Here is a 12,075-nt window from a genome sequence, read left to right as displayed (position 1 = left end):
AAAACAACAGCCAAAAAAGCCAATCACTTGAGTTGAGACATGGGACAGAGCTTATAATTATTCACTATATTCGATCATACAAGTTTCAATTTCTAGATCAGACATTAACATAAAAATTTGCATTCAAACATCTCATGTGCACCACCTCTTGGTATGTCGCACCAAGAGCGGAACTCACATTCATTCTAGTGATCTAATGTGCTATTTCTATAAATTCAATAGGTTTGGAATTAGGAGTCCGAAGCCTGCATTTATTAAAGAGTTTAAAAGATTAAATACACTCAATTAAAGGGGCTTGAGCTTGACACCAATGGAAGTAGAATTTGGTTCAAAGAGAGATTACATTGTTTGCAGGTAATACACTCCTCCCCTTATTGATGCAATGTGAGCAAGACACTTCTCTACTTCTCTTGTGGCGTCAAACACCACAACATTTCCAAAACTGAATTAGTATGGCTTTCTTAATTGGTATTGGCAAAAGCAATTCCCTTCTCAATCGAACTCTTCAACTCAGGCTTTAGAGCTTCCAGTCCTTGCTTCTCAAAATCAGTCATAGGACCCAGACCCAAAACTTCTTCCACACCATTCTTCCCAAGTCTCACCTGTCAGATGCCACAAGATATTGTTATAGCATAGGCACAAAATTCATACTGGAGATAGTATATTCAAAATATTCTATATCCATTTGAGGCTGGTGGAGTACAAACACCAAGTTTTGAATACAAATAGTATTGACTTACTCCATAAGTGTCCCAAGATGAAATGTGCACTATGCATTTGGTTAGATAAATGTGTGGTAACAATATGCCAAGATTAGCCTAGATTAAAATAAATCAACACACCTTTGACGCAAAGAAAGGTAGCTCTGTCACAGTTGATTGCACAAATGAACATTCCACCACATCAGGGACTCCATTAAGTCCTTTTAAGCAAGCATCGGCAAATATAGCGCCAGCATACCTGCATCATTCATTGGGTAGTGAGACCAACAGAATCCAATCAGCATAGTACCGTAAAAAGAGTATGACCAAGTTGCATTCAACAGAATACAATCAGCATATTCATGTAAAACCTCTCCATCCCAACGTAATATCATACGAATAAAATCCAGTCTTCCAATATATAAGAAGAATAATGCAAAGCAAGTAGATTCTATCACTTACGCCATTGAAAGTGTAGCTGATCCCTTTCCAGCCTTGGCTTCAACAACTTCGGTCCCACCATCTTGTGTTCTTTTAGTAAGAGCTGTAATTTCTTCAGCTGAAAGATTTGCTGATGGTGTGGCCTATACAAAAACAGTAAGTTTTAGTCTCAAATAAGCGACTACTGCAAGATTGAAATGGGAAAATAGATTCGTGTGGATGTAGTACTTGTGAAAACAAGGGGAGAATAGTAATTCCAGCATGACCACCAATAACAGGTACATTAACATCTGCAAATAAGGTGTGATTTAGGCATTGCAAAAATAGAAAAACAGATCAAATAACAATGAAGAAGCATTTTACAGGATAAAGAAACAATCATACCAGCAACATTGGCATTGGCCTTTCCAGCATAGAACGTTTTGGCTCTAACGACATCAAGAGTTGTTACACCAAAGAGTCTCCTCTCATCATATACGCCCTTCTTCTTGAAGACTTCAGCAGCAATTGGAACCGTTGAATTCACAGGGTTGCTTATCATATTCACAAGAGCCTGAATTTAAAATAAAACACCACACAGACCATTTTACAATCATAACAAGCTAAATTCAGTAGCAACGAATGATTATGAAACAAAAGTTAGGGATGTTACATGGGGGCAATATTTGGAAATTGCCTCACAAAGTGATTTGACAATGCCGGCATTGATCTTGAAGAGGTCATCACGGGTCATGCCGGGCTTTCTCGGCACACCAGCTGGAATAATGACCAGATCTGAACCTTCCAAAGCTTGCCCTAGCTGATCATCTCCAGCATATCCTCTCACCTATGCAAAAGACAAGCAAAGAAGAAAGCAACACATGTTTAATGCAGATGTAAGCAATCCTTATCATTCAATCATAGTTGAGAAATCAACAAAAAGGTAAGTAAAAAGTTGGAAGCAATGGATACACAGTTCAAGGTCATAGAGGTGATTTTCAATTTCAAATGATTTAATATCTAATTAGTAAAAAAAGATTAAATAAAAACAGCAGAAAAGATACAATCGACTACAGTCTAAACCCTACAAAACAGAATAAGCGCAAAATTGAGCAATTAAGTGAAGAGGAGAAGGTAAGAACCTCAGATCTGGTGTTAATGTGGCTAACGTCAGCGGCGACGCCAGGTGTTCCGGCGATATCGTAGAGAGAGAGGTGGGAGACCAGCGGATTCAGCTTCATCAGAAGCGATAACGGCTGTCCGATACCACCGGCAGCGCCCAAAATCGCGACCTTCCGCTGTTGGCCAGGCGATGAAGCGAAGCCACGGCTCGAGGAGTAGGACGCCGCCGCGCTCCTCCTCAGAGCAGATCTCAAAATCGCGGCCGTCATTGCTTAGAGAGAGAGAGTGAAAGAGAAACAGTAATTTACAACTTCGAAGTATACGCCCACTTTCCCAATTTCTTCTTTATATTTCGAATATTCACGATAACTTTCGTACGGATATGGATCCTCTGCTGTACAATTTTGCACAGCAGGAGCTGCTGTTTCTAATACACAAATAAAATAATATATATTTATTTTATTTTATTTATTTAATTTATTTGATTTTTTTATTCCTCTGTGAGAAACAGCAGCTCCTGCTGTGCAAAATTGCACAGCAGAGGATCCATATCCTGTACGTACTTCCTCCAGCCATCCACAGTAGCAATAGCCCATCAATAGCCTAGCCATAGCCTAGCCACAAACTCCTCCTGCCACATCATCAACACTAAAAATCCTCCTGCCACATCATAAAAAACCCAGCCATAGCTCAGCCACATCATAAATAGCTCAGCCACATCAATAGCCACATCACTCAAAATTATATAAAACAAATAATTAACAATAACACAAAATACGCAATTTAATTTACGATACATATACGAGAAAATTCAATAATATTATTAAAATTTAAAAAGTACATTAATTTAAAAAATTACATAATTAACAAAAAGAACTACTGCCGTGCAGTCCTCCGTGCCCATAACTCTTCAATTAAATCCTTTTAGAGTCGAATATGAGCTTCCGTTTGGCGCATGTCGGGCAAGTCGCGTATATATAGTGTTTCGGAAACAAAAAAAAAATTAAAAATTCGCGCTAGGCGGTGCGCTAGGCGATCCGGACGCTGCAATAGCGCCTAGCGGATCGCCTAGCGCCACGGAACCGCCGAGCGCTAGGCGGTTTTTTTTCGCGAAAATCGTTGGGCGGCTGCAATAGACCGCCTAGCGCCGGCGCTCGGCTAGGCGGTGCGCTAGGCGCTATTGTGGATGCTCTCATATCCTTTTTTTATGTATTTCGAATATTCTGAAATAATGAGAGCATTCACAATGGCAGACGTTCCGACAGACGTCCGACCGGTGAGTGGTTCGTCCGTCAGTGACGTCCACTATTGGAGCGGACGAGCGGGCGACGGACGTCTCAGACGGATGAGAGGTCGTCCGCGGTCATGCGCGACGTCCGTCGGGTTGTCCGTTCTCTCGTTCGCTATTGTGGGGAGTCGACGGACGTCCAGGTGGACGAGAACAATTTTTTATTTTTTTTTTCAAAACTCTATATATATGGCTCGTTTCACTTCATTTCATTTGCACAATTTATATTAACGAGTTTCTCTTCTTTCTCTCTACATTTCTCATTTGATTCGTGGTCCAAAAATGGCTAATGGTAGTGGTGCGGGTGGTAGTGGTGGAGATACTGACACAAGACGGCGAATTAACAAAGAGTTGCAGGCCTATTGATCCACTTTTTATTAGCACTATAAATATCTGCAAGTATACAGAGTAGGAATAGTATAGCTAAAGGTAAGTACCGGATACCGATCTCGGGGAAAACAATCACAGACTGTTTACCTTCTACTAAGCTTCGTTCACTATTTGAAAAATCGAAAGTTTTGAGAATTTTGAAAACTAAAAACAATTTGAAAGCGATAAAACAACTAATTGCAAATAATTGAAGAGGTAAAATATGAGAGATAAGAGAATTCCAAGGATGTGGATGTGCGTTCACAGTTTATACTTCGATAGAACGAGGCACATAGGTTTTGCCCATGCGGCGCAAGCTTAGATTACTAACACTAGGGTTGTCAACCTTTCTTTGCCCAATTGAGCACCTAATGATGAACTGGCCAAGATCCCTTTGCTTTATGGCCTTCTCCCTTTGAATGATTTCGCTGCAGTGATGAGGCAACTTAAGGTCGGCTTTTGTAGGCTTCTTCTTCTTCAACACGGTCTCCCTTAGTAGCTTTGCATATCTAGGTATTTCCTGCAACGCATCAATAAGAGGGATATTAGTATGAACCTTACAAAACATGTTTAAAAAGTGCTTAAACTGCTATTTAAGCTTAAACTTCCCCTTTGGCTGGAAATGGAGTATAATCTCATTGTGCCGCACGAGTCCATCTTTCGTGGGTGCTACTGACACTTCGTTAGCGGCCCGCTGCGGAGCTTGCAACGGTCCGCTGGGCGTAGGGGCAGACCCCAAAATTCGTCCCGGAGGTGCTGACTTCGCCCGTTTTCTGCTTTACAATCCACTTTTTGTTGAGGTCAGCCACTCGTGCTGCTGCGTCCTCCTCTATCTTTTGTTGGACTTGATCCATTTGATTCTTAATATTAGAAACGGCGGTGGCAATAGTGTTGATTCCGGCCTCGAGGTTGTTTAACCTTACTTCAACAACCCCAATCTTGGTGTCACTTTCAAAATCTTCATAAGTCCTTGGTTATACTTCTCCTCCTTCTTTACGGGCTCAACTACCCCACCTTTGCTCACATTAAATTCTGCAGGGGGTTGCAAGAAATTATTGTTAGAATAAGAAAGGTTGGGATAAGGATGGTTCCATTTACAATTATTGAAATTACCGCCCCCTGGCCAAGGCGATAATTGTTGTTATTGTAAGGTCTATTGGGACCGCCTCCTTGTTGCACATAGTTGACATCCTCGGCGGGAGCGGGAGAAGTGTCGGGTTTAGTGACCGCTATGATGGAGGTCGGTGGGACCGAATCCTCTCTTCTTGACGTGTGTATTTGATCAACCTGCACTCTAAGCTCAGCCAATTCCTTAGCTAAAGACTATCCTCGGCTTCGTTGATGGCTGCTACTCTTCGCGAGCTATGTCTCTCCTTTGACCACCCTCTGCTGTTGGTGGCAAACTCCTCAATCACCGTCATGGCTTCCGTTCCACTCTTCCGCAGAAATCCTCTGTTAGCCCCTGAATCCAACATAACACAGATTTGTTCATTGAAACCATTGTAAAGTATGCCTACCTGATGGTCCACGGTGAAACCGTGGTTGGGGAACTTGCGGAGGAGGCCTTTGAAACGAGCAACGGACTCGTAAAGAGGTTCGTCGGGGCCTTGAATAAACTGGAAGATCTTGCTCTTCAATTTCAGAATGGTGCCCGGCGGATAGTACTTATCGAGGAATGCTGCCACTATATCCTTCCATGTAGAGACTTGCTCTGTAGATAGACACTCAAACCACTCTTTAGCAGAATCAATTAACGAGAAGGGAAAGAGTCTTACCCTAATGGTGTCGTCGTCGACACCATTCAATTTCAGAGTGTTTGCAATCTCCACGAACTTTGAGAGGTGGCGGTTTGCATCTTCTGTAGCCTGCAAAAGGATGCTGCTCAACCCTTTGTATAATGGGTATTCGCAGCTCAAAATTATTAGCATCTACACGAGGGGCTTCGGGAAAAGTAATCATGTTCCCGTGATTAAACATATGCATAACAGGATTTATCTCCCTGTTTTTCTTTTCTTGTTCCTCTCGGGCAGTTTCATCTATCAACTGCTTTACTAAAGCCTGCAGCTTTTCCAACTCAACTCAAGTCTCGTCCTCCATTATGTTTCGATCACTTCTTATTCTACTACGTGTCCTTTCAAGTTCGAGATCGAGCGGCTCTAAGATGTTCTTCCCAGAACGCGTTCGCATACACTACCAAATTAGACAGAAACAAAATAAAAATTAAAAACAGAAAGCAATTAAAATCCATATTAGCAAACTTGTCCGTTTGAAGATATCAATCACAAAAGTGAATGTATTCCCCGACAACGGCGCCAAAAACTTGATGCACTTTTTATTAGCACTATAAATACCTGCAAGTATACAGAGTAGGAATAGTATAGCTAAAGGTCAGTACCTTCTACTAAGCTTCGTTCACTATTTCAAAAATCGAAAGTTTTGAAAATTTTGAAAACTAAAAACAATTTGAAAGCGATAAAACAACTAATTGGATGTGGATGTGTGTTCACAGTTACGGTTATAAGAGGTAATAATATAAGAGGTAAAATATGAGAGATAAGAGAATTCCAGGGATGTGGATGTGTGTTCACAGTTATGGTTATACAAATTCCAACTACAATACTCTAGCACAATTTATACTTCGATAAAACGAGTCACATAAGTTTTGCCCATGCGGCGCAAGCGTAGATTATTAACACTAAGGTTGTCAATCCTAGATCCGTAACTCCTAAAAGCTTCTAAGACCATTGGAAATTACTCACTCTCAATTAACACTCTCAATTAACAGTGCTGTTTTAAAGGAAGCTAATTGTAGTGTCTACTAAGTGGATCTATCTCGCCAACCTCCTCTCACGATTATGTAGCAAGTTATATTTAATCATCACTGAATGTGTCACTCAAACGTGAAGTATTATGGAACAACTTAGGGAATAAACGAAGTAAAAACAAAATGGATATTAAAAAGAAAACAAAATTGTATAACCAAAGTCGTTACTAACACATCCCTAGAATCCTATGAATTTAGTTACACATAATTGAATAATCTAAAAACATAGAATGAAAGGAAAACAAAAAGAACATAAGAACTAAAGCAATAAAACCCAAAGGTTGAATCCTTGTAGCCTTGATCTTCTCTTGATTCCTTCTTCAACCTCCTGCACAATGAAGAACTCTCTCAAATTTATGCTCTAAAATTATAAGGTAAAAAGAGGATCCTTAATGAAGAGGTTGAGGGGATATATATAGAGGAAATTTCGAGCAGCATGAAATAAGGTAAAAAGTGGCTATGTTTTTTAGTACTTTTTAGTTTAATTTTCTTTTTTGTGTTGATGAAAATTTTCGCAGGTTTCTAGACTCTCGCCAGCGACCGCTGCAGTGTCCGCAACGGCCCGTTGGCCACCTTCTGGAATGATTCTGACGCTTCGCAGCGACCGCTGGTGGACACCCAGCGACCGCTGCCCAAATGCAGTTTCCAGTGCGATTTTTCAAATTTTTCGAATTTTCGCCCCGTCCAGCCACTACGCGAAAAATTTTCAAGGTACTTTTTCTTTTTAGTAGTTTAATCACGTCCCTACCGACTCTACAAACTTATTCACTTTATTGTAAATAAGTTTTGGAGGATGAAGTGGTGGACCATGAGTTTAGGTTTTTGTTTTTAGGGTTTTCGTTCTAGTTTTTATTTTAAAAAAAATCCCGAAGGTGAATCCATATCATGAACTTAACATGAAGAACTTAGAAACACGCATGCTTAGGGATACATTAGACCGAGTTGCCAATGATATGAAGTTCTTTTCATCTTTGATTAAGTATGGCTTGACGTCTTGATTTGTTGGTTTGGTGAAAAGGTGCATAATTAGTGAATTGTTTGTTCGCCTTGAATCATGTTTATACCTTGTGAGATTTGAGCCTAATTTCTTTATTGTGTGATTTATCTGCATTCATGTATATATTTCTAGAACTTGCTCCTAGTCTGCCTAAGTTTACATATTGTTTAAATTGATTTAGGAGGATGTTAGGCCATCTTTTCTTAGCTACTTTTATACTACAAATTTTCGACCCTCTCAATTTTTCCCTTTGGAACCAACTTTTGAGCCTTTAAGCCTATTCTTTGGAAGCCAAATAAATGGGGACAATTCCTTAGGTTAGTATAGTTTTTATTTATCTTTTGTAAAGGAATTGGAGATATAAGGAGGAAAGTAAAAAAGTAGTGTGCTTAATATAGAAAAGTGCAAGTTATGAAATAGAAAAATTCAAAATGTGTGCTTGATCTAGAAAGGATGCTTATAAAAAAGAGAAAAGAAAAAAAAAGTTGTGAAAGGTAGTAAAAAGAAAAAAGAAAAATAAAAGGGTTGGAAGTGAGCTGAAAGAGAAAAATTAGTGTTAAAAGTGTCTTGGGTTTTATAAAAGTGGAGTCATTTTAACTCTACTTGGGATATTTTTATTTTTGAAGTCATTTTTTAGCCAAATACTCTTCACCTACCAAAGAGCCTACATTACAACAAAAAATAAAGACCTTTCGGACTTTTGATGCTTAATCACATCAAGTAGAGGAGGGAATTGACTTGGAGCAAGCATATGGCAAACTTTGCATGATGCATGATTTGAGTGCTTATACAATTTACCTTTATACACTTTGAGAGTGAGAGAAAGAATCACTTCCCATCTTTGGAAGTTTGCCACATGTGGGTGCATGAATTCAAGGTGTTCCACGAGTTAGTAATGAAAGTGCACTAATAAGTTTTGCTTGATTTGATTGCGTTAATACATGTTTGATCCTTTTATTCCGTACTTTGAGGCAATTACGACGTCTAGTCCTTGTGCATTCCGTGCGTCTAGTTTGTGTCTTTATTGTTTTGTTCGAGGACAAACAAAAATGTAAATTTGGGGAAGTTGATACGCTCGAATTTTGCACTGTTTTAAGGCCTTTATTTGGTCCGTTTTTAATGTCAAAATCACAATTCCTGTCCATATTTTGCATATTTTCTCTATTTTTGTATTTTAACGTGTTTTATGAGATTTGTGCATATTTGAGCCTAAAAAGACAGCATAAAGTCGAAGTTGGAAATCTGGAGTTTTCGAGATGCCAAGCGGTCTGCTGCAACACGCACAACAACCGCTGGGGCCCAACGACCGAAGAGCCAGTACCGGTCCACTCTGGAGAAGGATGTGCTGAAACGCAGAACACACCTAGCGACCGCTGGGGAGTGCGCAACGACCGCTCCAAGAGTTTCCGATGCTACAGGATTATTCACAGCGACCGCTGCAACACAGTGTAGCGACCGCTATCCAAGAGGCAGAGGCTATGGATCAACATGCAGCGACCACTGGCCAAGGTGCAGCGGCCCACTGTGAAAACGCGGCGCACGAATTTGACCTACTTTCTCCCCAAGATTTACCAAACTTAGCCACTATTTACCTTATTTCATGCTGCTCAAAATTTCCTCTATATATATCCCCTCAAACCTCTTCATTAGCATCTTCTTTTTGCCTTATAATTCTAGAGCATAAAATTGATAGAGTTCTTCATTGCGCAAGAGGTTGAAGAAGGAATCAAGAGAAGATCAAGGCTACAAGGATTAAACCTTTGGGTTTTATTGCTTTAGTTCTTATGTTCTTTTTGTTTTCCCTTCATTCTATGTTTTTAGATTATTCAATTATGTGTAACTAAATTCATAGGTTTATAGGGATGTGTTAGTAACGACTTTGGTTATACAATTCCGTTTTCTATTTAATATCCGTTTTGTTTTTACTTCGTTTCTTCCCTAAGTTGTTCCATAATACTTCACGTTTGAGTGACACATTCAGTGATGATTAAATAAAACTTGCTACATAATCGTGAGAGGAGGTTGGCGAGTTAGATCCACTTAGTAGACACTACAATTAGCTTCCCTTAAAACGACACTGTTAATTGAGAGTGAGGACTTTCCAAGGGTCTTAGGAGCTTTTAGGAGTTACGGATCTAGGATTGACAACCCTAGTGTTAATAATATACGCTTGCGCCGCATGGGAAAAACTTATGTGACTCGTTCTATCGAAGTATAAACTGTGCTAAAGTATTGTAGTTGAAATTTGTATAACCATAATTGTGAACGCACATCCCTGGAATTCTGTTATCTCTCATATTTTATCTCTTTAATTATTTGCAATTAGTTGTTTTATTGCTTTCAAACTGTTTTAGTTTTCAAAATCTCCAAAACTTTCGGTTTTCCAAATAATGAACGAAGCTTAGTAGAAGGTAGTTAATCTGTGATTGTTTTCCCTATGTTCGATATCAGGTACTGACCTCTAGCTATACTATATATACTCTGTATACTTGCATGTTTATTTAGTGCTAATAAAAAGTGCATCACTGGGTCGAACAACGACATCAACGTCCTCCAGTCGTCGCTCCTTTTCAACAAGCAATGTATGGGCGTTGGTCCGACCATTAGTTTCGTCGATGACGGCAACCAGCACGATATGGGCCACTATTTGGTGGATGGGATATACCTTAGGTGGCCCGTCTTTGTGAAGACGATCAGATTCCCAACAGATCCAAAGAAGATCTACTTTGCGCAACGATAGGAGGCGGCGCGCAAGGATGTGGAACGGACATTTGGTGTGCCCCAGACTCGATGGGTGGCGGTGAATGGTCCAACACGTTTGTGGTATGAGGACTGTATTGCTGATGTCATGTATGCATGTATTATCATGCACAACATGATTGTCGAAAATTGAGGTCCAGAACTGACTAATTGGGCTAATGAAGATGCTAATGCTGCCAGTCCAAGCCGCGACATGGCCACCGCCAATGTACGAATGGGGATACCTCATGGGGACGCCGATCAGGTCCGTGGATGTGCCAATCTTCGACAACAAGAAACCCATATTCGACTCCAGAAAGATATAATTGAAGGGTTATGGATGCGAAGGAGTACACGTTGATATTTATAATGTAATTTGTTTAAATTGTTGTATTTTTTTGTTAGATTGTACTAATTTAATTTTTTTTATTTAATAAAATTATTATTGCACTTTCTCCATCCGTATTCGTGTCGAAATTTTAATTCCGTAATTGAGTATTTGTGAATTTGTAAATTTTTATCATTGTGCTTGTCCGCGGGGATGTCCTAGTGTTTGTTCGCTATTGTGCAGTGGGATGTCCTAGTGACGTGGCAGGAGGTGTTTTTGGAATATCCTAGTGCTTGTCCGCCGGGATGTCCACACTATTGTGGATGCTCTAAAGGATTGTTTTATGGAATTGGTTGTTTAGAGAATTGTTCTATTCCTTTGTCCCATAGAAATATGTAATTTAAGATTAACACGATTTTAATGCATATTTGATAAAGTAAGACAGAATGAGAAAAGGTAGTTGAAATTGTGTAGTGGATAGTGGGACCCATAAATAAAAAATCAAAGAAAAATAGAAAAATTTTCATAAATGGATATGGACTATTTCTACGAGACGTACAAAAAAGAAAATATGACTTATTTCTATGGAACGGAGGAGGTATATGCAATGAAATATTCTCAAAATAAAAGACTTAAATTATGTAATACTGATAATGCTACTTATCTTTAGCCCTGTAAATTCGGTCATGTCAATAAAATAAATAACAAGATTGAAAAAGTTAGACCATCTAAATTTATTTGCTTTTTAAATCATATAGTGCTTGTGAGTTTTGTCGTAAAAGAAAAGTTACCAATAAGCCATTTGATGTGTTACAGTTGATCTACACTGATGTGTGCGAACTGTTTCCAACTTAAGCAAACAGTGGTTGTTCGTACTTCATTACTTTTACTAATGATTTAACAAAGTATAGATATATGTATATCAAACAAAAATGATATGATCATGAAAGTCGTGCATCAAAGTTTACTACAACAGCTGGTTTCAATCAGTGCTCAACTTATTGAGATGATGTCTAAACACTCTGAAAAGGGTACCAATGTCTTTGTCTTCAAATGAGTTTCGCATGGGTATCTTACACACCTCAATCGGAGTCCGAAGGGGAGAGTAATGGTCGTTCTGCTAAAGCCGCGCAAGAGAAAGAGTTGTCCAGACTTCAAACCTGGCATACTCCATATTGTACACGATGATGTGCAGACTACTCTAGGTTTGCCAAATGGTGGTTTGAGGATAGTGAGGAATGGACATCAAAAGTCCAACAAGTTCATCAATGAGATTGCAGAATCGTG

The 12,075-nt window shown here is 39.4% G+C and overlaps 1 protein-coding gene across 1 annotated transcript; it reads right to left on the bottom strand.

The window, feature by feature from the left end:
* Window positions 1-230: 230 nt before the first annotated feature.
* Window positions 231-2,572, bottom strand: LOC121802610 (malate dehydrogenase, mitochondrial-like). Its single transcript, XM_042202291.1, has 7 exons — window positions 2,264-2,572; window positions 1,795-1,968; window positions 1,527-1,695; window positions 1,371-1,432; window positions 1,164-1,285; window positions 843-960; window positions 231-602 (listed from the first exon to the last, which is right to left on the bottom strand). The coding sequence occupies exons 1-7, from the start codon at window positions 2,510-2,512 to the stop codon at window positions 462-464; spliced, it is 1,035 nt and encodes a 344-aa protein (XP_042058225.1). The 5' UTR covers window positions 2,513-2,572; the 3' UTR covers window positions 231-461.
* Window positions 2,573-12,075: the final 9,503 nt, after the last annotated feature.

This window comes from Salvia splendens, chromosome 5 (assembly GCF_004379255.2).
Source record: "Salvia splendens isolate huo1 chromosome 5, SspV2, whole genome shotgun sequence".
Taxonomy (NCBI): Eukaryota; Viridiplantae; Streptophyta; class Magnoliopsida; order Lamiales; family Lamiaceae; genus Salvia; species Salvia splendens.
This window is presented reverse-complemented; position numbering and strand designations above follow the sequence as displayed.